This window comes from Corvus brachyrhynchos, unplaced genomic scaffold, assembly GCF_000691975.1.
Source record: "Corvus brachyrhynchos isolate BGI_N302 unplaced genomic scaffold, ASM69197v1 scaffold522, whole genome shotgun sequence".
In the NCBI taxonomy this organism is placed as follows: domain Eukaryota; kingdom Metazoa; phylum Chordata; class Aves; order Passeriformes; family Corvidae; genus Corvus; species Corvus brachyrhynchos.
This window is the reverse complement of record NW_008236649.1, coordinates 262,054-289,262: the sequence shown is the minus strand read 5'-3', so window position 1 is coordinate 289,262 and position 27,209 is coordinate 262,054. Positions and strand designations below refer to the sequence as shown.

At 39.6% G+C, this 27,209-nt stretch overlaps 1 protein-coding gene across 1 annotated transcript in view; it reads right to left on the bottom strand.

The window, feature by feature from the left end:
• The window catches only part of CA10 (carbonic anhydrase 10), a 190,599-nt gene that overhangs the window by 126,271 nt on the left and 37,119 nt on the right, over nt 1-27,209 (bottom strand). Inside the window, exon 3 of the mRNA XM_008644414.2 lies at nt 26,834-26,908. Coding sequence (XP_008642636.1) covers nt 26,834-26,908 — 75 coding nt within the window. The remainder of the gene's footprint in view (nt 1-26,833; nt 26,909-27,209) is intronic.

Below are 27,209 nucleotides of genomic sequence, written 5' to 3'. Positions count from 1 at the left end.
CTGGATGTAAGACAGGGTTTGGGAATGTGCTGCTGTGCTGCCCTTGGTGCATGAAAACATCCTGGCACAGGAGTAACTGAGCTGTGGATGTCAGGTGTGTGCTCAAGGTTAGCTCAAACAGCACTGCAAACAGAACCCTCTATTATTTCCAACTAGCAACTCCACAAACTGACTGAAGAACTGTTTAGCACAGCAGTGATCTTTCCAGGGCCCGCCCTATCCAGCTGTTTCCCTAACCTGTGGGTTGAGCCGTCTTCACAGCTCAGTGTCAATCACACAGTATCACAAAAAATGCTACTCATCTAACCAGGGCTGGCAGGGGCCCTGAGTTTGTAAGGCAATAACCATGTGACATTTTCTTTCTGTGGCTTGTGAGGACTTATTTCAGCTTGTGCAAAGTGCCAGTAGCCAGCAGGGCATGAGCATCTTTTGGGCTGCAAGGTAACTGCTCCACCTCAAAGAACACCTCAGCAGCACCCAACATCCTCCAGCAGTGCAATGGGACACTGGTCAGAGGGGCAATGCCAGGATGTGGAATCCTAATCTCTTGGAGGCACAAAGAGCAGAATCTACTCTCTGTGTGTGTCACAGAGGGCCCATAGCTCTGGAACACTCCTGACGGCCCACTCCTGCCAGAGACTGCATCAGCTCAGAAGGAATGAGCATCAACTGCTTCCAAGGGAGATGTGTAAAAGATAGTGGATGTTGCCTTTTTGGCAGCCAAGATTCACTGTAAGATAGTGCCTTAGAGGCTTTATTACCTGTGACCTTCACACAGAACAGAATACATCTTATTTTCTGGATACAGCATTTGATGGTCTTTCCAGCAGTAGAAGAATAAAATCACACCTGCCGTATGAAAAGAGGTTTAGGAAGAGAAGTGTTAAATGGTTACATCCAGATTGATTAGAAAATTTTTAACTATGTACATGGAAAAGACTGCAAAGATGTCAAGAACCTTATGGACCCAAGCTTCTAAATAAACTCTGAAATTTATTACAAATATCAAATACACCAGGTAATAAAAAAAATTGCCTAGAGGCAAAATCTGTAGCTTCATAATCACTGAAAATATAAATTTTAGTTGACCTCAGTGTCACAGGCTAATATTTTTAGAAATCAAAATATGAGCAGAATAATCCTGAAAACAGAACTGACTGAACTAGCTCATGGTAATTCCTTAGACTTTGGAACTACCAACTCTTAACTGTTCCTACATAATTTTTTATTAAGAAAAAATTCTTCTGACTTAAGTTTCCACTTGATTTTTTAGTTTTAATTTGAATTAGCTGAATAAACCTACAGTTTCTCTGCACTTGCCAAAGGGCTGTTCAGAGCAAACTGGTTCCATACACTGACCAGTACCTTCCATCAGTGTACCAGTCTGGTTTTAACACAAGCAAAAAATAAAGTGCTCATTTTCAAACACAAATTGTATTAACTGACCCAAATACATTTAGTGTTAGTGGCATGATTTCAGTTTGTGCTCTCAGTGAAAAAGAGAACACAGACTCTTACTCATGGCCACAATGTTTATTTTTCTATAAAAGCCTGGTGTATTTCAGGTATCTGGCAATGTGATTTATTTTTATTTATACATTTCTAGTAGAGGTAATATCCAGAAGGCTTAGTAAGTACAGATTAGCTCTGTTTAGTGCTCTTACTTCTGTTTAAACTTCTAACACAAAGCTACCAAAGTTAGTAATCATAAAATCCATTAAAATTGCCATATGCAAATTCACTACAGGTATTTACTATCAAGAGGTCTTTTCAGTATGACCTGTCCAAAGAAAACATCAGTCTTGCCAACCAAAATTGTATTTTTCTGATTTATTTAGCCAAGTTTCAGCACTGCCCCAGCCAGAGAGGAAATGGAATGAATTTTTGATATTTTTGGGACAAAGAGAACTTTTAAAGGTAAGCTTTCCATCTTAATCTGTGACAATACATACAATAACTTTTTGATCTGAGCTTTAAGAAAGGTATTTTAAGAAGTTCCTACCCTGCTTTTCAAACAGCTGTAGAAATATCGCTGAATGGGAGTGGTATACATGGAAATAAAATCTCTCTTGGCCTGAACTCATCTAGCAGAAGAGCAGCAGGAGTTTAGCAACTATAAACTACATGTAGTGACTAAACTTGCTCCACTCTGCTTGTCTTCTTTAACAGAAAAGAATGAACATGTTATGAGGAAAATGTGCTTATTTCAGAAATATTTTCAAAGTAGAAAGTTGAATGTGAATCACAAAACCTTAGCAAAACAAACAAATACTCTCATGGCTGGTATTAGCTGCACTATTTTCCTAAAATCTGGACTGTACTACCCGAAGTTTCCTTGGCAATTTAACTTTTGTGCGAGAGGAGCAGGGAAAAGTCTGAGCCTCTGAGGCAGGCAATTGTCATTGGAGGCTTCACCTCCATCAATAGTGATGCCTTTTCTTTGTTCTGCACTATTTGCTGTTGTCAGCTGAGGTAACAGATGTATCTATTATGCTGCCAAAGGAAACCAGCAGAGCAATAGAATGACAATTCCTGGACCACTTACAACCAGCCTGCTACAAGAGAAGTATCAATTTAGTTTCTGTAGCATTAACTGTGGCCAATTTAATAGGAAAAAAAAAGGTCTTTATACATAATTTCTTGGGATTTGGCCCAGTGATTTGCTTGTCAGTCTCATGATGTGAAATAATACCTTTTGCTGTATTTGCGTGCAAGTTATTTCAGAAACTTCACAAGGCCTGGTGTTCTTGTTACACCACTGATTTGCTATGATTGTGATTTTTAGTAATAATCACTCATTTGAAACCTCCAGCCTCAGCACATAATTTTGAAAATCTTAAAAGCTTTAGAAGGAAACAGTACAATTTTAGTGCTTACAGCTAAGTGCTTCTCTGAAGCACAGATACATTCTGAATACACAGCACTTGCCAAAAGATACTGAATAAGCTGTCCACATCTAATGTCAAATTTATGCCTGGTATCTCTTACAATCCCTGAAATTCCCCCTTTAACTTCCACATGTTTCATGCATGTTCTGGTTTTGCTGTGTAGCCTATAATAAAATCAAAATGGGCACAACCTTTTAAATGGAGGGGATAATTTCAGGTGTCTGAGGAAGAATCTCTGGTTTTGTTCACACAACTGACTTGGCCTGTTTTCACTTTCTCTTCCTTCATAAAATACACTCCCAAGCTGTGAGAAATAAAACTCCATGAACTGTAACCTCTGGGAAATGTCTTCTCTGATACCATCTGAAGCTGCTTCTGCTGGTGGAAGGATTTTTGTGATGCATTTGAAATCAAAAGTTCTTATGGAATGTTGTCTGGATAGAGCAGTTCACATGGACTGACTAATGCTCCAGTTCCCAGCACTCATCACAGACCTGCCTGGGCATCTCCACAGATGCCAGTGGTTAGGAAGCCTCCACTCCTAGAAATTTCTTTGAAAAAGTAGGAAGCACAGTTTTATGCAGCCTAGTGAAGTTTCTTTAAGGTCTCTTTTTCCCTGAGGTAACACTTCCTATAACTCCTTAAAAGTCTGAAAACGCTCTGTAACTCATTAAGCAGATGAGCCTCATTTTCTGCACTCAAAACAAACAGATCAACTTCCAAGGCAACTGCTGCTCTCCTCAGGCTGAGGCTGCATTAGGCTCACGATCAAAGCAGGTGTTAACAGTATTAAAAACCCTGCATATTTTGGTGGACTCAGTCTTTTCCTGGGAACTATTCCTGATGTGGATGTTACAAGTGGCTCTTCCACACATGTGTGACTGATCCACTTCTACCTGCTCAGGAGCTGCACTTTCTGGTAAAATCATGGTCCCTCTCCAAGCAGGAGAAGGGGCTTCTCCTCAAATCTTTTGCTGAAGTTTTTTCACCCTCAGGTAAAACCACCTGGATGGTAAATCCTAGACCTTGGGATCCCTGAAAACTTACTTGGGTACTACAAACCCTGTGGACATCCAACCAGTAAGAAAATCACCTAATGAGGACACCCAAAGTTAGGAGAAGATACTTGTCATGTCCTACCAGATCCCTGTCACAAAGTGCTTTCAGGTAACAGTTAAGATTTAGGATAATTACTGCAACTTGCTAGCATGAATACCAAACCCTCCTTAATTTGAGATACACAGCATATTCCTATCTGGTTTATTTTTAAACTGAGTATTCTATATTTAACTTCTTTTTGTAGTCTGAGGTGCAAGAAAATTTGATTGTAGCAAACCATCTGTTAGATGAGTTTTGGTGCATTACCTTCATGTCAGATGTCACCTTGTCTTGTTCTGTCTGCTCTCCTATTTCCATACTAATCTCTCTGCTAACTCAGCTGTGTGAAGCAGTATCTGATGGGATGCTCCATGGTTCACATTTAATAACTCATAAGTTAAAAATCCCTCACAATATTGAAGCATGGAAACTCAGAAATACATTTAGCTTCTTAATCTGCACACACAGATCCTCCTATTTTGTCATTAATGAGGTTTAATTAAATACATTGAAACTCCTGAGTTTATCAGAAGTTTTAAAATTCTTCCTTCTTTTTTCTAGTTCTTGTTATCCCTTGCACATTAGCATTTCTAAATTGTATAGAAATCTTATTAAATTTTGCATTAGAAAACAAATTCCTCAAATTGGCAGTGCTTGTACTGGCCACTGACTGTACAGGACCATGTGGCAGTGGGCACAATAAATAGGTTTAAAATTAAGTAAGCTTCTTTCCACTCTTAAATGATACCCATATTTTGGACTTAGACTCAACCTTAAATGAGACGTAAGTTTAAGGCAGCTTCCCTGAAATCCTGCTATAAGATAAAAGCACAAAACACCTACCACAGCTTTTAAGAAAGCAAAATATGGCAAGCTTCATAAGCCTATTTCTAATTATCAGTTTTACCATTTGCCTTGACTTTTCCAGAAGGAAAATAAATTGTAATTTCTAGTTTTGCTTCTAATCCCTGAATCTGGACATCTCTGAAGGGTGATCACCCCCTCTTAGATGCTGACAGAATCCATCATTTTCATCTGCCTGCTCTTCACTGTGCACATCCTGCATGTTAAAATTAACACCAACACTGGCTTGTCCTTCTAACACTAACATGCAAGCTTGTCACTTCTTCACATTAAGACATACTTTCTCTTTTCAAAATACCTTCAAGCTGACTACTAATTCTCCAGTCCTTGACTTCATAGGCAGTATAAAATTTTAAATGGTAACTGAGTCATCTTTTGATGGGCTGAAAGGGAGAGCAGAGTATGATGTTGCCAATAGCATGCTGTTTGCTCAGCGGTAAAGTTTATGGAGTACTGCTTTATTCAGACAAATTATTAGGTTCAGTACAGGTGGTAGCTGGATGACACACAGTCATGATGTACAGAAAATCCATACCCATTATCTGGGAGCGTCTTCTCGCCATGAGAGCTGTGAATTTACAGCTGGAGCTCTGGCCAACAGTGACATTCAGCAGGGAGCCTGTGCCACTCCCTTTGTGCAGGGCAGAAAACTCACAAGCAGAAAAGGTTGTCAGGAGGATCTATTAGCTTTTTTTCTTTTTTTATTATTAAAACTTCTGACATATTTTTTTTGTTTACAATTACTAGCAGGACTACACATGGGGGAAGAATACAGTTTCCTAATATCCCCTCAGTGTATGCACCACATTTTCTTTTGCTACAGTGAATTGCATGAGCTCCTTATTCTGTTGTTTTTAAACTGAGCCTGTCCTCATCATTTATAAGTCAGTATGTGCTGTACTTGCTGTTTTTATCTCATTGACAAACACAGCCACTGCACAGAAACATTCTGGTGCAGCCTATTCATAACCAACTCTTCTGTGTCCATTTTGCATCATTCCTTGCACCAGCACTTTCACATCATGGGTTGTCTGCTGATTTTCTGGATACATTTTTTGTTTTCAGTGTCACCAAAAGTGCCTGAAACTTAGAAACTGATTTAGAAAGTGGTTCTCCTTCTTCTGTTAAATGGCTGAAAGCCTGAGTGCCTCTTTATCAGTCTAAACCAGACTTTGGGTAGACACTGTACTTTTCCCTTTAGATGGTCTTTGTATCTTCTATTTTGAATAGAAGGCAAAAGGATAAAGTAGGATTTCAACTTTATCAGCAGATTCCAACTGTTTCTCTAATGCGGACATAGCTTATTTTATTCTCCTTTAAGACAGAAACTTTTACCACCTGCAAGGCGTTTGCACCCCTGAACCCCTGCTGAACCCCTGAAAATCTGCAACCCCTATAGAGGTTCTGATGAGGACATGGGGTCAGGAAAAACTTGTCAACTTAGCATTTCATTTGCTGCTGCTAACACTCCTACCAAAACATGGTAAAGGACAAATACTAATTGCAAGGAACGAGTTCTGAACTGGTGAGGCTCTGGTCAAATTAATGGAGTTATGCTGACTTTATTAAGAGGTAAGGGTTTGATTCTCCACTATTTTCCATTTCTAAAATATAGCCAACTTAGCCTTAACCTCTTAATATTTTTTGGATGAATTGCTAAATCCTCCGATGGCACTACTTGCTGAACATATAGCATAAACAGCATTCCTCCTTATGTAGTTCTTGACTGACCCAGTTTCTCTGTTCTGAGAAATTCTGGCTGCTGTCTCTTGCTTTCATGTATTGTGCTGCATTCTCTAATCCTCACTTGTCCTCAAGAGACTTGATGCCAAGTACAGGGCTGCAGCTCCCAAAAGAATGACGACACCACTTCCAATTCAGCCTCCACTGGTTTCACCTCGTGGATTGAGGAACTGGATGATTATGACACCTTTGATTTCCTTGTATTTCACATACTCCAGGTGACAGGAATAGTATCAAAAAGCCAAGGTAAAAGGGGCAATCTATTAAGGTGGAATACAGTCAAGTGTGACTTGTACATGCCTTTCTGTCCCCCCAAAATAGGTTTCTGAATGTTCTACAATTCTAAATTACTTTCCAACAAAATTTCCCTCAAACTCATGGTGTGGACTCCTGAACTCTCAGGCCCTTGGCTGTACCCAAAACCCGTAACTGACATCTTCATTTTTTTTCTTCTGGTAAGATAAGAAAGAAATATATAAAAAAAGCATGCTCTTCTGCCTTTTCTCTGTAATGTCATTTATCTTGCTGTGATTCTTATGACAGCTTGTAATGCTTCCAGAACTTGCATTTCAAAGCACTTTTCAAAACTCCTTTTGGATGCCAGGGTCTGCCCTCAATTCACCCAGCTGAAAAGCAGCCAAGGGGTTTGAGGAGCAGCAGAGATTTATTTCAGGAGAGTTAAAGGTGGAATAAGCAGTGTCTGGTTGCCTCCCTTCCCCTTCAGCAGTTCTTAAGGTTGGGCTTAGCTCTTCCAAAGCCTTGGGGGTGAGCTTGGCCCCAGGTAGGACAGGACAGGATATAAGGCCAAAGCATCATTCTCTCAGCTTCTGCTGAGGAAGGTTTATCAGCTTCTGAGACTCAAATCCCTCAATGGCAGAAAGGAAAATACTTTGGAAACCTTCATTGTCCCTTCTCTCTTTCTGGAGAGAGAGAAAGCATAAGGAATACGAGCCACAGGAAGTGGCACAATCAGGACTGTTCATGGGAACTGAGGGTGAGATCTGTGTTACACATAGAAAACCAGAGACTGCAACAGGAATGTTCTTTAGAACCAAAACAGAAATTAATTTAGAGTCTATCCTTTTCAGACTAGTAGATATTCTGCAGTGGCAACCCATGTTATCTGATTTAAGTCATTATTCAAAACATTGGGGGGGTTGAAAACACGAGGCTACACCCTTTATAGTTATTGCTCAGTAACCTGGATGATACTAAAGACGTCATCAAGGAAGGGATAAGAAGTTTAACTTCTTCTACCACTGTACGCTAATTAAACTGTTTAGTGCAGAGATCAGCATAAATAAGGAATTAGCAAACAATGCTGTGAGTAAAGGACAATTTGTAATATCAGCAAATTGATGCACTGGGCTCAGATACTGTAATTTGACTGGCAGCGCTTATATTAAGTTTTGGCAGCATTTAAGCAGACTGGGAGTGCTGTGATGAAGCTCAAGCGCATTAATCCAAGCTCCAGCTCTCGTTAATACTGATGAGTGAAGGCAGTTAATTGAATTATGTATGAAGTACTGCTGATTAAATATTTCACTCCTTGCTATAGAATTAACTCTGCTTTATTAACAGCCACTGTTGTCTCTAATAGTGAATGTCAGAGGGACCTTTTCTCAGCCATCCACTTTCATTTTTTCTAACCATCTGCTCAGGTTGTTTATCTACGTACACATCTATTCCTGCTTGTATTGGCCCTTGAAAGAAGCATTTTTCTTCTCCCAAATGGTTGTGTGATAGTGTAGAAGTTTTATTTCCTTACAGAACAGGTTTCAATAAAGCTTTTAAATTAATTTTTCTCATTGTCAATAGAATAGGATTTATCGATTACATAAACACAGACTTTTGATTTATACCATCTCAAGAATGAAATGCAGCATTAATAGGCAATTTTCATTTTGCTTTGATGCTGATTTCTACTTTTAATTTTTACAGCATTTTAAAAAATTGTACATAAAACCTCTGTTAATGAGGAAGAGAAAGGAGAAATCCAGACACATAATCTCAAGTTACAAAGAAACTGAAAAGCAGGGCTTTTACAAAATAAATAAACCAGTGTCCTTTCAGGAACTCTGCTGAACAACTACAAGAATTACTGTCCTCACCAGCTGGCAGATGTTTACAATTAAACTCAAAGACAAGACAGCTGAAAGAGACCTCAGTTATTTAGCTGTTCAAAGACAAACATAACAAAAGCTAATTAGGACAGTGGCAGTGGTTTAGCAACAAGTACAACAAAAGCCTCGACATTCTTTAGACATGAGGGTTGCTGCTGGACCACGTTCTCACAAAGCCAGGTCTGTGCTCTTTCATCCTTCGATGCGATGTGTGAAGAGTTGGCAAAACACAGTGAAATCTGGTACTAACATTTATATTAAAAAATATGGAATATGTGAAGTGAACAAAGCCACAAGCTTCTACTGCTAAAAATAATGAGGAGCATTTTTAAATTATGCCATGTTGGAGGTCTGACAAAGAGCTACTTTGTTTTATTTTGAACACAGAGCCCTTTCAGATCAGCCTTGAAATATTCTAAAAATAAGCTTTCCGGTGATGGTCCTACTCCTGGCCATATGTAAGAGGTTTTCAGGGACATGAAATGAAACACTGTAGTGCACAAATGACAGAATACAGAAAATTTATTTAAATAGTAGCAGAGATCAAGATAGTAAGTTTTAAGACCTAGCAAAACACAGAAATGCTGCACGTCCACTACTCCATGTTACTTTGTAATCCATTTATTTCGTAAAGACAAGTGAGGAACAATCATTTTAAAATGTCTTTGGACAACAAAAAGCCCAGAACAAGTACTTTTGTATAGATGTTTTGGGACTTCTGATTTTATTTTCATTGGTTACACTTCTGTGTCCCAAGGAAAAAAAAAATATAATTAAGTTGATGTAGTAACATGAATCAGTGAAGGAAATGCTTATAAAGCATTGTTTAATGAAAGTGAATCGGGTACTTCTTAACTTGAACTGCAAGAATACCTTTACTTAGGATCTGATAGTACAGCAAGGCCTCTACTATTGCCTTCACATTAATGTTCCCTTGGTATTCTTTTAATTACGATGTTTTAAGACAAAATTTCAAGTGTGCAAATACTGTTATCTGAAACCCTGCTTCATGATATAAGTTTCAAGACAGGATTAGTCTTGATTTTTCTTCTACTCAAATATGATGGTACCAGACTAAAATCCTGTGAAAGACCAAGGATGTTCACTAACAGAAAACATGAGGTCCTCTCTGAAACCACTGATTCTCTCTGGATGTTGAAGGATAAGTTCAAGTAACTCAGAACAATGGCCAAGAGCAAACACAGAAACTAGAGCTAGAAAGTTATTTGTTCTTCAAGTTAGAATCTGATCCAGTTGCCATTGCAGTTACTTTCTTTTGCTTTGGGAGATCTTTAGAGGAGGGCAGGGTTCCCTGAAGACAAACTGCATGATGCCATAACTTCCTTTGGGAAAGTGCAATCCCTGGTGATTGGGGGTTAAGACTCTCAACACCAGAAACCACTGGCTAAAGCCATGTGAAAATGGAAGAAAATGGTTACAAGCAGAGGCTGGAGGAGTGCACATCCACAGAAGGTCCAGCTGGAATTCTGAACTGCCTATGAAAATATTGATTTGGGAATCACAAGCTGTGGAGCGGATGAGGAGGAGGCTGATAGCCATCTGTGGAGGAAGCTCTGCTTGTTTCTCAGGGGTTCTAGAGATCATGGAGTGCTGCTGAGGGTGCCAGCTGGCCTGCTGCCATGAGCCTTCTCTGTGCCACCAAACAGTCTCTGGGAAGCCTGCCCATGGAATCATAGCACATATTCCAAACAAGAATCACTTGGTATTTCTTCACTATGAAAGCTGATGAGCAGCCGGTTTTCTTTCCAAAGCTCAGACTTCCAGGGTTTCTCCTGACTGGTTGTGGTGGGGGCATGGCTGGGTGAGTCTCGGGAGAGTTGCTGACAGCAGAACAGGAAGTGTTTACTTAAGACTTTTTTCTTTTCTCCAATCTTTTTGGCTTGGCCACATGAACACATCCCATGACCTATTCCAGAGACTGCGGCTTAAGAATACCTGAATTACTAATTTTCCATGTTCTTGTATCTCTTCAGTTTCTCAAGGACAGATGATGGTTTCTCATGTTACCTTTCTGTTCTCTCAGTAAAACAGGACTTTGTCCAGCAGACAGAAATGGAACCCTCTTCTTTCTTGAAGCAAGAACTGAACCTTGAGGCTCCCTATTGATTGTTTTCAGTCATGTTTAACACTCTGAATGGCAATGCTGTGCAGAGCTGAGGAACAAAAACCTCAAACATGCAGGATGCTGGTTATTGCTTTAAGACTGACATGCTTTGGGATGCTTTATAACAATTTTATTTTTATTCAGTTAATTATAATCAGCTTAAAAATGGAGATTAGAACAGGAGCTACATACCAGTCTTACATAATTATACATAATGTGTACCTACAAACACATGGACTGTAATTCTTCCTGATCAAATTCTAACTTTGTACCTCATTACTATCATTTTGGTTGTGGTAGAATCCAAAAGCAATTCCCCACACCCAGATTATTCCCTGCACACTTTATACTGGGGCAAATCTGCGGTAAAAATGGTAAGAGAGGCTCAGTCCCGCAGACTCTAAATTTAGAACAGGAAATACCTACAGAACACGGTGAACTCAGTAGGTGATTCATTTCCTGTTGAAGATGTTTCCTAAAAACTCAAGTTTATCTCCCAAAGGTCACTCCCACCTTCAGAAAACATACACAACAACTTATTTTTAGAGTTGTGTAGAAATGCCTTGCCCACACAGTAAATTGGACATATGTTCTTGGATTTAGCTGCCAGTTCTATGAAAGTTAAAGAATTCTGGGCTCGCTGTTTTTACTAAATAAAATTTTGCATTTATTTTGGTCAAAGCAAAAACCAATTCTGCATAAAACCATTGCTCATGGACCTTGCAATGAGAGCTAAGTCTGTTGTTGACATTCTTATGCTTGGTTGTGGGTTGCTGCTCCTCCTCCAAGTACATTCCTAACTTTAGATACAGCAACTGGAAAGGATGCTGGATTGAGCACATGCTAAGTGGCATTGCTAAATCAGAGTGAAAGTGGTAACTCTTCCTTTCTGCTGCTATCCTTTGCACAATATGGAAATGTTGTTCCTCTATCCTGAACATCCTCCTCCTTTGCTGATTGGCCCCAGCAGCTTCTTGTGTCTGCACAGAACACTGCACATTCACCAGGCCATAAACGAGGGAATGAAATACCCAAACTCCTGTGATCTTTAATCAAATTTATTACCTGCAGTAGATCCCATACTAGAACTGTGCACAAAATTTCTCATGTGTAAAATTGGGATGTATTTTTGTAGGTGAAAGTAGAATCAGACTGGTTTGAGGGTTCGATGATTCACATTGTATTTAAAATTTAAAATAAGTTCAAATCCCCAATTCAGCTATCACTGAAAACATTGGTTTGGATAAAATACTCTACATTATTTTCAAATGACAGGGTACAAGCTATTTAAAATAATATTAAGAGTATTCTGAAGGTGTATGAAGAAACTAGAGCTGAGCATTGTGTACAGTGTAGTACCTGGGGGAGTGAAATTTAAAAAAAATAACAGAGTAAAAATTCTTTAGGAATAATAAGAAACAGGGTAAAAATGCCAGAGAGATGTTAGAAACTACCAAGATGATCCACCTTCTGTATCTACAAATAAGACAATAGGTTTTCACAATATTGATCGGCTGATACTAATTTAGAATTAGATATTATATCCTGATTTCCTGTGGCTTATTTCTAGAAAATTGATTTTTAAAAGCCCAAATCAGCAGAATATTCACAAAAAATGTTCAACATTAAAAAATGCAAAAAGAAGGAGACAGACACTGAAAAGACAATGCTGGGAAAAAAAGGTTTTTCATCTAATGGTTGTTTCAATTCTTAAAAGCAATTAAAAAAAAAAAAATCCAACCTGAAATTATTTGTGCATCTTCATGCAAAGACCCCGGCATTCAAGGAGCACTTTATCCATCTCCACACATCATAAAATTCCACTAATTAAGTTCTCTCTTGTAAAATAATTTATATTTTCTGTTCCTCAACCACTAGATTAATTTTTTTTACCACACATATATTGCTTCCTGGTATTACAGAAAGAATGCTGTAGATAAACATTTTGTATATCAAACATTTGAATCTTAAATGTGAAAAATCTCTTCAGGTGTAGGCGTATAAACAAATATAAATTTGTCTGTATGAAGCTCAACTGGAGAGCCACATAGGAAGGAAGATGGTTCTAAAAAAGATGCTTGAAAAAAAACACCAAAAACCCGGTATCAGCATGAATAGAACAACGACCTTAAGCTGTTAGAGGCTGGTGAAATGTGCTCTTCTTCTCTTGTGATCTTCTTGTCTGGCCTTTGGTGTTTTGGTTTGCACTGCTCAGTGGCTGGGTCTGTTTGGAGGTTTTGGTTGCAAATACAGGAAGCAGAATTTGATCATTTGTTATTGCAATGCCTAAAGATACAGGAATTTCTGCTTGTTCTTTGGAGCAGGTGGTTTTATGGAGCTCCCCTGGTGGCTGAATGTCTCTGCTGATGCAGTAGGGTTTAAGGGATGAAACATCCAACTGAGATCATGAAAAGGCTAAAGTTTGATCATTTCTGTTAAGCTTCTAGTGAATTCAGACTCTGACAATGAACAAATTTGGGCATTACCTCAGACAGCCAGTGAGGAGAGGTAAATATAGTTGGGATTATGTCCATCCATAATGTGAAATTCTCTGTATATCCGCAATTCTGTGCATTCATAGTATGAAATTCTCTCTATATATTCAAGTTACTTTCATGCAAAGTATGGCAGGCAGAGAACAGAAAATCAAGTTGTTCTGTGACAAGATTACCCACAGCCATATGGAGGTGAGGCACAGTATCATCTTGGCTTCTCTTAAAATATGTCACGTAGTGAAGAGGCAAGTTAGGGAGTGAAAACACTCACCAAATTTAGAGTCTCTGAATAATGACACTTGAATCTGGTTCTATTTGTTAAACTCCTGCTGTAGAAGGAAAGTACTTCCCTAAAATATGAATTTCTTGCATGTTTAACACTACAATATGGAGGACTCCTGTGATGTTCAAGACAGTTCTAGAAGTCACATCAGTAAGAGCTTTGGCATAATCATAGAAGAGCACGTACTGGGCTGGAGTGCCCAGTGCACTGTTTTTGACTGCAGATTCTGGCTATAAAAGCAAGTATGTCAAGCCACAGATCGGGACATTTGGAGGGAAAGTGGAGCTTTGCTTTACTGACACAAGACAGAAGTTTTTGTGACAATCCTTTTGCCTTTAGTACAGAAAAGCATGACAGAAACATTCGCTGCCCCTCTCTGCCCAGGGACGGTAAAAGACAGAGCTGCTGACAACTCTTTAGTGTATAATAAAGGGTATGGAATTCAAGGAAGAACCCAGTGCACCTCTCTCCCCAGACCCACAGAGATGCAGACAGGTCATGGTACAGGATTTAGTGCCCTGTTCCTCTCAGAGGCAGATGTTACTGCAGTTTAATGCAGTTTAGGAAAACTGTAGGTGTGTGATCAATAAGCAAAAACACATCCTTGAAACACTTGTGAAAACATTTTCTGACTAAAGCTAGCTGACATTATTCCAAGAGCTTTGTATTTAAGAGCCTGCACCTCAGAATCCCCTCTCCTCCAATTAGGATCAGCACGCTCCACAAAATCCTTGCTGTAAATATATGGCCCAGCAACGCTGTTATGTACTGAGTAGTTGAAGGTGTCTTTATGTACATTATGCATGAAAACCAATGCAAACTCATGTTGCAGAACAAGGTCAAGCAGGAAATTGAAAATTAAATGCCAGTATCTCAGTAATAGCTTCCTGAAGGGCACATTAGAAACAGCTTACCAGAAATCCTTCCAGAAGCAGGCAAGAAACAAGAACGTCTTTCACTTGAACCCATTTCTGTTGCCAATAATTCTTAAAAGTCATTTAACTGTCTCTGGATTTCCATTTGTGGCAGGGTTTAGGAGGTGGGGGGTTAACTGACTCTTCAGTTTTTTATCCCTCTTTTCTAAGAGAACAGAGGGTACTCTTCCAGGCACTAAAGTTCTTACTTAAAGATGGTTTAAGTCCTTTGGAACTTTACAGACAGAATTATGAGGGTCTTCAGGCCCTAAATGATACAATAGGTGCCTCCTGGGATGATCTTATTTTCTTGCCTAAGCAAGTTGGATGCCCAACTCCCTTTTTTGGGAGTCTTTTGGGAGAAGCTGTGTATCTCAGGTACTTACCTTCTTTTCCTTGGCCAGTCATTTGCATTTTAAAGCACTTAAATAAAGTTTGCAGATCTGGCCACCAATCTTGAAAAGCCACTGGGACTTGGACTGCTAAACCAGTTCTGAAAGTGAAAACTGTTAGAAAAAAATATTCTGTGTTTCAACCTGCACTTTCTAAATCAAAAACTGGTGTCTGTGAAACCAAGAAAGTTTCTTTTTCTTCTATAGTTTATAAAATTCACATTCTGGAGCTCCTTCATCTCTTTATGTTTACAGTCTAATGGTATTTAGGCAGAGTTTTAATGCAAAACCTATGCAAATGTAGTGTTTGTTATGAGAAATGAATACCAATAACTATAAATATTCATGACTTGATGTAACAAGCTGGGAGAGTTTCTGTGTCATCTTCTACAGTGATTACTTGGAGCTCTGTTTCATTCCCTAAGCAAGGATCTGTGCCTGCCCAAATGTAATTACTTAATGTATTAACTGAGAGAAGGCTGTGAAAAAAGTAGTTACAGAATCAGCAACAAAGGACAAATAATGGTATGGCAGACAGAAACCAGAGCACAGGAGAAGAGCTTCATGTCTTTTAATTCAAAGACATTTTTGCCACTTTTTAATTACTACATTTCCTCTGGCCCTTTCCAGAATTCCACTGTGGTTGCCCTGAGAGGAGTAGGAATTGAGTCCTATCTCTACACACAATGTAGCGACTGGAAAAAACATGGACCCTGCTCTAAGTCGATAGAATCTCTTTATCAAGCACACACCAGTATTTATATGTTTTTTCAACGTACAAGTTTAGGATCAAACTGTGTAGCCAGTGATCAGGAGACTATCCAATCATGCAAATAAATGGCAGAGCAGAAGTTTCTTGCTCTTTTGCAAACTGTGTAGCCAGTGATCAGGAGACTATCCAGTCATGCAAATAAATGGCAGAGCAGATGTTTCTTGCTCTTTTATATCGGACACTCTCACACATCCCACACAGCCCTAGCGGCCCAGTGCTCTGGACCACTTAATTGAAGCATTCTCACATAGGTATTTATGGCTGCAGATGGTCTTTGGTATGCACTTTCTCATGGGAAAAAGGTGCTTGTGAAGGTCGACAGGAGCAGCTGCTTCTACACACAACTCTTATGTCACAGTTCAACAAATACATAATATTTTCCCTCTTAGTTACTTTTTTTTTACTAAACCAGGCATAGGGGGTTGCATGAAGAATAATGTAAAATAAGTTGAGATAAACTATTTAAAATTCTATCTAAATATGAATTTATGTGGACAGTGTTCTTAACTGGGAAAGTCAATCCAAGTCTTTGGCAGTGAGAATGATGTGACCATGGCCCTGAGAGAGTTAAATGGAAGCACTTCCATTGGTTTCACCATGCTCTGGGTGGGGCACCACCTTCTCCCTACTGCACTCTCTAAAACTAAACCAATGCAAGTCCTGCCACAAAGCAGCGAGCCCATAAACATAACATTACAATGAGCAATAAAACCTTGAGAGACTAGTTTCTCTATTGCTTTAATTTATACTCCTGTTAACCAATTTTAAATGCACATTAAAATACCAAGTAATTCTGAAGATGTCAGTGTGTACATAATAGAGCCTGCCAAGGCCATGCAATGTAAATGTTTCAGCCATATTCTATTAGACTTCAGTCATTTATTCTTTATTTTAGGAAAGCCTAATCTGAGGAAGGAAAGCCATTTGAAGATGTCCAACTGCAGGATAGGAAAAGCAAAATGGAATCTGAACTCCCTCTGGGGAAATGCCCTGACAGGCACTTGTGAAAGGGAATTCTGTAGCCATGACCTATGCAGCCCAGTTTGGAAATACAGAAAGGTTGACTCCACAATCTACAATGTTCTCTCCTATGTCATATGCTGTATTCTGAGTCATAGAGAACATAAGTCCTGCAGTTCTAAACTGGGACTAAAGCTGGGAATTAGCTATCACTCCCAGCTGCATCCTGATACGGCTTTAACTGCACCTCACTGAGATTTGGAGGAGCAGCTTCTCTCAGAGCTGAGCATCCTGTTCATCCTGTACTTGTTAGTGCTGTGGTAGCACCAGCATGATCCCCGTGCATAGGTTTAATCCTCCCATTCAGCCCCTCTCCTCCACGAGAAGCAAGGATACACTATTAAAAACTGACTTCCTCAAAAAGCACATTATTAATATAATTGCAGTGTGAACACTCTAGAACAAAAGAGATGGAGGCTACACTGTGGAAATAAGTAATTTCACTACACTTAAAGAACTTGGAAAGAGATGGTTTTAAATAAAACCATTGTAAAGGGAATACAATCTTGTATTTTTTTTTTGAAGAATCAGCTTCTGATGGCCTTTATTCAAGGTATGTAGCATTTGTCTCAGCAAGCAAATCCCAGCGTTTCCAGTGTGACCTATTTTCAGACAAAAGTAATAACCCAGGATTTTCCAAACTGGCAGCAGCTCTTGCTTTTGTAGCAACTACTTCAGCCAGACTTGCATCGTAATTATTCTAGTGTAGGAACCACACGATGCCTGATTTCAGAGACACAACTAAACCCAACTTGACCAATTTCATAAGCAAGGAGGAAGAATCCCATCTCTTCAGCTGTCGATTGAAATGTCATTGTTCTACTGCGAGTGCTTTCAGCCTTTGGGTTTGATTTTGAACTGGAACAAGTGGCTGTGGAATGGGGCTGTTCCTCGGCCTGGACACGTCCACCCTCCTTCCTGCCTTGCCTCTGAAGTTATACTATGAGATAGTGCCAAAATGTCACTGCAGATAATCATTTGCAACATTCCTCAGCTCTATTAATCCAAGGCTCTGCAGTGGCAGCTCTGGTGATGCCTGGGCAAGAAGTGCCAAGCCTTTAGTGCCCATCCTGCTGCTTCTCTGCTGGGGCAGCTGCACTGCTTCATGTCAATCAGCCAAAGCACGGGGCTGATCCAAAGGATCTGCAGGAACATCTTTTTCTTCTTTAATCAACAGCACAGGGATGCCAGGCAGACCAGCCTGATGGCACAGGCATCCGAACTGGCTGCTTGATTCTCTCCCGGCCTCCAACTGCTGCCTTGAACTCAGCTGATCTATTTTTCCATACCTACATCCCATTTAATATTTGTAAAATGACCTCTCTGAATAAAGACCTCCATTCTTCACCAAACCCCCCACAACAAACTCATAGATATTAAAGACACAGGAAGAATAAATTAGAGGAGGTCATACAAGGGCCCTAAAGAACCACCTCTGTGTTGGGGTGGAACATCTGTCAGCGGTGTGCTCTGGTGTCAACTGAACAACTTCCAGTGTGACCTGGTTATTTTGTGCTCCATCCCTGAGTATTTTTCTCTGTCATGCAGGCTCTGAAGGGCTGCAGGCCCTGAAAGGCTGCAGGCCAGGCTGTTGTCGACAAGCACTTGTGAATTACAGCAGTGCCATTTGCACCGCTGTAGTTAACGACCTGTCAGGTTTCCCATTATGATGTTATGCTGTTATTTTCAGGGTTTATGTCCTGACTATAAAGCTGGTGACTGCTTGGTTTGGAAACACTAATGCATTTTTTTGGTATGTTTTATAAATATAAAATGAAAAAGTGCCCTGACATAAAATCAGTCTCTATTCAGAAAGGTAAAAGGTGACAATTTTAAGTAATATTTTCAGTGCTAGAAAAAACCAATCAATAAGATTCAGGAAGGTTCCTTTTTTGGGCAGAGTCATTAACCATAATAATGCGATTTACAGCTCGCAGGGGCAGCAGGTACCCAGAAATGCACTAAGTAGGTGACTGTATTTTATGGTGACTTCTGAGAGGATAAATCTTTCACTGACCACAAAAAGCATGTGCCAGAAATGCCATGATGGGGTGATGGTATAGGATAGCTATACTTTAATCTGTGTAAGTAACAACAGTAAAACTTCTCCAGATAATAATTCCACATCCTCCTAAACAGCCAGATGTGAATGGTGAGCATGGATTTTGCTCCTGAGCATGTTCAATACATTCATTGTCCAGTGAATTCACAAGTGACCTTTTTAGAAAGGTGTTACGAGAGGAGGAAATTTTCAGTAAGTACAAATGAGTGGTTTCGGACTATCAAGTCTCCAGCAATCCTCTAATTGAGGAGTCTAAGGAATCCTACACATATACAAACATGGACTTTCAGAAATAAAGTCAGCTCAGCAGGTTACTGAATAAATGCTATGATCAAACAACCCCCTGAATCTCTATTTATAAGTTAAATCATAGCTGTCTCTTAGGAAAGTACTTGCATACCTTAGGATGTATCCACCTTTAGGTAACAGTCTCATTTCCTTTTCTTTTTGACCTCTTTATTAAGCAGGGGACAGGATGTGACAGGGAGGTTTTTTGTTAGTACCAGTGAAGCTTTCAGTGACACCAACAGGCAGAGTTACTCTGTGTGACCATGTACAGAACAGTGGTGTGATCTTATTTCACAGGAGTTTATTTTAACCACAGATAAGGCTGTAGCTGTAGTGACCATATTTTCCTATGTATGACATGGCAAATTCTCCACTAAATTGCACTAATGAGATGTACAAGTCAAAAGCTGCACACTGTGTTTATTATAAAGTTCTCAGTGGTGCTGGGTCCATCCCCAGTTTAACAGGAATCATCTTCCTGAAGTCACTGTAATATCCTGATAAGAACAGTCTCAGTCAAAGAGGAGGTGAATTCCTACCTGACAATCAAAACTGTAATTGTACTACTCTTAAAATGTAATTCTTCATCAAGGTATTTTACAACAGTAATTTTTTTAAGTGGGATAATGACAGAAGTAGCAGTGAGGCAACATCTTAGTGCCACTCATTATCTCTGTTTCCATGTTATACTGCAATCCCTTCCAGTTCTATCTCATTCCACACAGATTTATGGCAGAAGTACCTAAGCAAACATAAGCTGGAGCACTGTAAGCCGCCTTCTCTGGTTAAGTCCAATTACATTCCATTGGGGAAGAATGTTATTAGCACAGAAAAATACTATTCCTTATTATTCTCAGTGACTTCTTTCTCCAAAGGACACTAACTTATTTTACATTTTACCATGACAACCTATAAAAAGGGCTTTTTACATAGGAAGTAATGATTGCTACTGTTTAGTACAAAAACACATGTACACCCACAACAAAACTACTACTACAAGGTAATTAATAGCCAGAGCTCCAAATCCCCTCCTTACATAAGGAACTGTGGCAGATGTCATTCTCACTTTCAGCTTGGATTATTAGCTTAAAAAAGGTCCTTGAGTTGCTGAGCAGCAACTAATTCTTCTATCAGATTTCTTCGTGTTTCAATTCTACACATCTAAGGCATGGATACCACCAGTGCAAAGGGTGTCAAAAACTCCTTAGATACCTTGTGAAGATTAGCCTGTCAAGGCATAAGATAAGATAAAACTTCTTGAATATATCAATACATACATCCAGCATTGTACAGGAGCCTTTCTGGCCCCTGGAACTTTATTGAATAATCCTTCCAAGTAAGGGAGTTATGGAGGTTTCAGTTATTAATGACTTAGTCACAGGCCACTGTTCCAACTGCTTTTATACTCGTCAAGAGTATCACAGAATGCTTTGGGTTGGAAATGACCTTAAAGATCATGCAGTTACACCCCCCTAACCCTTTTCCAGTATACCCCAGTATTCATCCTTGGAATTCCTTCCTTTGCTTTTAGGTGAAGAACCTAAGAAAAGAAAGATTCCTAATACTAGTCTTACCCTTTTTATCCCAAACCCCAATTTTTGATGGTAGGGAAAAATCTGATAAATTTCCTAATCTGTCATCCCACAGGGATGATCCTTCTTTTTTTTAAGCAAAAGCTTAAGAGGATGCAACGGAGAACCCTTGCAAGATCACAGAGGTGGCTTGCTGGCTTCTCACTTTTAACTGGCTTAAAGTGGACTTGGATAATATTAAAAAAATTATTGCATTACATTTGCAGAAAGGGCAGTTACTTTCCCAACAGTACAGGTCTTCAAGGTTCTGTAGTGATTGTAAGCACACAGTGTGTAGGACAGCAGATATTCTGGATACTGCTCTCTGAGGATATGACCATCCAAATTGTATTAAACCTCTTGGACTTCCTCCCAGCTAGAAGCCATCATCCATGCAGGTTTTGGTAGCTACAGTTGTACCAAAACTTCCTGGCACTTAATTGTTCTTTGTGCTTGTAAGTTATATTTAGTGTCAGTGAAGGGTAAACAGCATCTGCTTCAGGACAGTGGGAAAGAGGATTTTCAACTTCATCAGAAAGTATCTGGAGTACTCCTATCCCAAAAATGTTATCTAACCTAGCAGCAAAGGGTGAGGGACAATAATTGACAAGGATCTCCAGATCACTGACTTCAAGGTCTTCCTTATTTGCACATTCCTGAAGCAGAAGAGGGGACACTGCCCATGTCCATGGTGGGGGAACCTGCAGGTGCAGCGGGACAGGCCCCGGACAGCTGGTGGCACAGCAAGGTCCAGCCTGCCACTTCATGTGCTGGTTATAAAAAGGGAAGGCTTGACCTTTTCAGTGCCTGGTGGCACTAGGAACAGACAGGTAGACAACTTGAATCATTCGGTCACGTCAGGATAACAAAGCAAAGGTCACGATACATCTGCTACATGCAATTTTTCTTTCGTGGATACCAATCGTAACTGAGGAGGAAAAGCCACTGCTAAGAAAGATAATTAGGCTGTTAAAAGAAAAGGGATCTGACACCACGTTAGCAAAGAACTGTGTTTCAGTCACAAGTTTGTCAAAGTTTTAAAATTTTTGGTCTTTAGAGCGCTCTACTGTGGTTAGTACACATTGCTGGCCCCCTAAAATTTATTTTTTTTCTTTCATGGAAGGACTGAATTAGAGGGAAAAACATCATTTAGAGATCTGTTTGCAAAATGGCTGCAGTTACAGGCCATATGTAAAACAGTAACTTTATTGAAAAGGCCCTTTTAAAAAGGATTGATGGATGTTCAAGAGAGAAGGACCTGAAGACAGCAACTTTTTGAGTTTCACAGCGGTTACAAATGCACCTGTAAAGGGTGATCCCCAGTCCTGAGCTCCTTGGTCAAGTGAGAAAGGGGGCTGTGGGAACCAAATCATGGTGCCACCAGGTGTTGTGACAGGGAAAAAGTCCATGTTGTACTATATTTAACTCTCACATAAAATTTTTTTTTAAAAATCTAGTTTCCTTCCTAGCTACATGATTGGTAAAGAGTCAGTTTTTGCAGAATCACCAAAGGAAGTGAGAAACCAAGAAAATATCTGGTATGAAATATATTTCATTCAAGCTATCTTTAACTGACAACCAAAGCTGAAATATTATATATACTAACCTAAGTTCAAATCAATAAGTGAATGATTTCCAGAACCTATGCTCTATCACCCTGAAGAAATCAACTGTTCCAATAGATTGCTTTCTAAAAGAAAAACTGCTATTATTGTTCCAATGAATAATTACATATGGCTGGTTAATTCCTTAGGGGCAGCAGCAGACTGCATGATTTTCAAGGGTGTGTGCAGACTGTTTAAAGCACTGCTGTAGCTCAGACAGCACCACTGTTTTCACTTATAAGCAAAATGCACCAGATGGTGAGTGATGCTGCAGCCTCCTGAAGTTCCAAAATAAGACCAGGAGAGATGTTATAGTTAGAAAAGGGAGCAGCTCAGGAGTAGTAATCAGCAGGTTTGGTTTTTGCTGTTCAGGCAGCCACGCTAAGTGATCACCATCTCAACATATGACACAGACCCCTCTGTGACTGCAGGGTGGCACAAACTGAGAGCTGAAAGTTTAGTGTGTGGGTTTGAAGTTTTGCATCTCTCAGTTCCAAGCCATGGACAAACAGTTCATGGTTCTTACAGTGACTTGCCCATCAAAGGTTATTTTTGAATGTGTACATAAAGAAATTTCTAATTTTAAAAAAAGCTCAAAGCTGTAATGAAAGAAATCTTGAAGCCCAGACAGGAGAAACTAGGGACACTTGAACTACCTCTGTGGGCCATAACAAAAGCACATGGGGATAGCAGGAAGTTTAAAATAAGGTTTTGGCACTCATGATCAAGCTTGTCAATTGTTTCAGACTTCTTTTCCCTCATAAATCATTACGAAATTCATGCATCTCCTCCTTGGAGGCAGTTCCTCAGTGCTTCACAACCACTGCCCATGTTTTTGAGTCAGCGCAGTGTTGCCAGCTGGTCAATGTTAGGGCATAATCCCACCAACAGGATCCTTGCAAAATGCAGGAAGAGCATTACAGAACTCCAGCAGTCTTTTCCCTTTTAGGGTAAAACAAGCTGTGAAGGAACTATGAACTGGGGATTTCTCATCTCAGAACCTCAGGGAAACAGGTGGGCTTTGACTGGTGATCTGTGGCCAGTAATGAATCCTGGTGGATGTAGATCTTCATCTGGAATTAGAGTTCATTTACAGCATTTATTACAAGGAAGGAGAACACCATCTGCTCCTTCAGTAATGTTCACTCATTATTTGATGGATTTCCTCCTGTTAGCTGGGGTTGGCACTAGCACCCTGTAAAGTAACTTTAGATTTGGTATAATTCAGTAGGGGGGCCCGAAGACAGTGTCTTCCCTGGGAACGAAACACTTATATGCTTGAACTATCACACAGTCCAGCATTTTCACAACAGGATGGAGGTTTGGCAAGTGCCTTCTGTGATCACAAATTAGATTTAACCACCTTTATATTTTATGCTTACCAAAGCCCACTTTCATAATGCTATGAAAAAACAGGACCAATATGAAAAGAATCAATACAATCACAAAGATTGTCAAAGGTTATGCACATCTGTTTGAAGTAACAATTAATTTGGAATATGATTGTCTTGGCCACCTGGAAATTGCTTGCACCACTTCAGTGACACAACATGTTCATAGTCACAGCCAAAGGAAAAATATGAGAAAGGTTATTTAAAGGTGTTTTAACCCATCAAGAACTACTTTGATATTCCACACCAGAAAAAGTCTATGTAGTAGAAGTTTGTAATAATGTAAATTATTTTATCATTATGCAAATCACCATGCATAAAGGAAACTACTCCTTCTTCATCCTTGAACATTCCCTGGAGTTTAATTTGGAACCTAATTTGCATTAAATTAACATTTTTAAGTTCTACTTACATTCTACTTTGTTTGCCTACATGATTTAAATCATAAGAGCAATTCTTTGCTTGTAGAACAGGTGAGAGATGGAGAGTGGTTTCTGCACCAGTAGCAGATACACAAATCTAGCCTTAATGAACCTTTCCTCCTGCACTTGAGAACTCTGCACCTCTCTTTCAAGGCTGGGCACCAGGACAGACCTGAGCCACAGTTCCTGTGCTGAGAGAACCTGCCAGTTCCCAATGCTGCCTCCTCTTGGAGCACTGCAAGAAAGGAATTTGGGAAGACACTGTAAGGGGTCTTGTACCTCCTCTCTGCCTAAATCCTCCCCTCCTGTGAGATACACATCACTGACTGCAGCTCAGTGGCTTACAGCAGGAAAAAACCTGTGTCCAGATGAACATTAGAAAGGGATTTAAAATATTTTTTTCGAAAATCTATTGCAGAATATGGGGAGTCTGGGATTTGGGAAATGTAGTGAAGTATGGCTTGATTTTATGAACTGCTCAATGGTAAACCCGCACAGGATACAGTGTGGGGGCTTTTTTTTATGCTTCCAAAACAGAATAAGCAGAAAACCTTATGAATGGCATATTCTAACCCAGTCATATTGTGATACACTCCTAACTGCATTCTTACACAGCTCTCCACAAAAGAAGTGAGAGTTCAAAGAGAGACAGTGACTTTGCTTTGAAGTAGGTGAAAAGTACTCACCCAGCTAAAGCTGTGATAGACAAACTCTGGCAACTCCTCCTGGAGTGTTTTACAATGATATTGCCTCTAATTAATCATCTCTGCATTTGTGGCTGCTCCCCCAAGCAGCTCCAGAGCTGGAGTCATGTCAATTATATTAGCTGAGATGCCAGTTCTGAACTGCAGTAACAGGCTCTTGGACAAACACTCCTTTCTAATATCTTTGGGGGTGTTCACTTCCAGCCCTGGGTCAGGACAAACAGCTGTGGAAAGAAAACATCCTGGCTGATGGCTGTAGCTGTTTGCTTCAGTGCACATCAGTCAGCAACTCCAGCAATAGCTCCTCAGCCTGCCTGGCAGCTCTCACCTCTCAGCTGCTAATTAGCATCTCGTGTGAGATCTGATACGTGACTGCCACCGGCACGGATAGACTTAATATGCACCAACAGATCCTTTGTGATGTGTTAGTCTGAGAGCACAGCCACAAATGCAGCCTTGAAATGCTTTAAATATGGTTTTCAAAGGCTCCCAAACCTAGGTGCTGCTGGAAAAAAAAATCAGTTGTTTGTTCTGTAAGGTCTCATGGGATTTCTCTCTTCTGCTGAGGCTGACAGGTTGCAGCGTTGAATTTGAAAGAAAGGTGCCCCCAAATTCTCCTTGCTTTCTTCATGGCTGCTTGAGTGAGCCGTTCATTACTGACTTTCTGGACCAGTTCTTGAGGATGTGTGCTGAGTTAGTCAGATACTCAACACATATGAGTAATTCAGGTTTCCCTCAGAAAGGAGGTGTCCCTCCACACCACTCGAAGAGGTCTTCCCTCCTAGAAGTTTTTGAGTCATCACTGTTTCCTCATTCACCTTCCAAAGATGTTCCTAAGCCTAAATTTCTCACAGTATTAAGACTAGAACACCACAAGCATGAACTGATCACAGGTTTCTTTACATCCTGACAATTATATTATTTTTATCAGTAACTTTAAATTTAGGCCTGTTCAGCAAATATTTTTTTCATTCATTTTCTGCTGGGCATCTACCTGACTCGTGCAACTCAGGAAGGCTGAAATATCTTGAGAGCAGGTGATTATATTCTCCAGGTTTCTTCCCCTGCTGTCACTGTGAGGAACTAAACATGCCCAACAATACACTGGAGTGCCTGTGACAGCCCAAACCAATTTCAAGCAAATCTGAAAAGCTACTTTAAGCTACATCAGTATGTAATTAAGCTCCAGGCCTCTAGATTTTCACAACCATTTCAGTGCCAGAAATGTGTGGGTTGAAATATTTCATCTCATTTGCACTAGAATTCTTAACAAGACAATCAGCATTTTGGGACTTTCAGATGACTGTCAGGTTGTAACAGCTCTCACAACAGTAAAAGCAGCTGATGATAGGTCAAATCTACAGATCCTCAGGAACAGCTCACACAACAGCTCAGCAGTATTTTCTAGTATTATGAGGAAATGAGGATCATGTAACAGTTTTCCTGGTGCATTCATGATAAAACTTATAGCACTACTTTACCTTATAAGAGATGGCTAATATACATAAATTAATGCATATTAATCTCAATTGCACTGAAAAGATACTGCACAGAATCCTTTTAGCTGCCTCTTGATTATTTATCATTTACTAAATCTCAATGAAGCCCAGTTATTTGGGTTTTTTTACTCATAGTTTCTTGTTTACTAAACAAAAATCAGTGAAAATTGCATGCAGTGGGTTCCTGTCCTACTCATAAAATTGTAGAAATGCAATTACCTAGAAGTGCTGCACCAGATAAATAAATTCATCCAGTTAACAGTAATACTTTTCAGTTCCTTTCCCTTTTCTACACACAGAACACACACACTCAAAGTAGCACATGTTGGTTTTACTGAGAGAAACCTGGAATGTTATCAAAGTGATTTCTTCCCTGAAAAACTGCCATGATCTTTGGATGATGGATTAACAGAAACCTTTCTGTGCTTCATTATAATGTGATGTTGAGTACTTGTCAACTAAAAGCCTTTGCAATGAAAACAAATCAACCCGAAATATCTTCCCCAAATCCAACTATATTAATTCCAGTGGAAAAAAATATTTAAGAAAGGCTAAAATCTTAAAATTACACTTACCTGGAACAAAGCTTCCCTGGACCACCTCCTTATAAGCCCACCAGCCTTCATGGATTTTTGGTGAATTTTGTTGAGCTAGAAAGAAATAATCAAAGAAACTATAAAATTAGGGGAAAACATAAGACTTAATTAGCTAAACTTTAGGAATTCTAAACAGGCTACTATCTTCTACATAAGAGTCACTCAAGTTCCCAAGTGATCTTTATTCAATTTACAGAATCATGCTATGCATACGTATCTTGGAGAACCTTGTCCCTGTTCATCACACAGTAAAATATACTCTGCTTTGGAAGACTTGATCACTAAACTTAACAATTCAGGTAGAAAATGAAGATTTATAGCACTACCAGTGACTTCTGTGCCACCTATAAAGTCA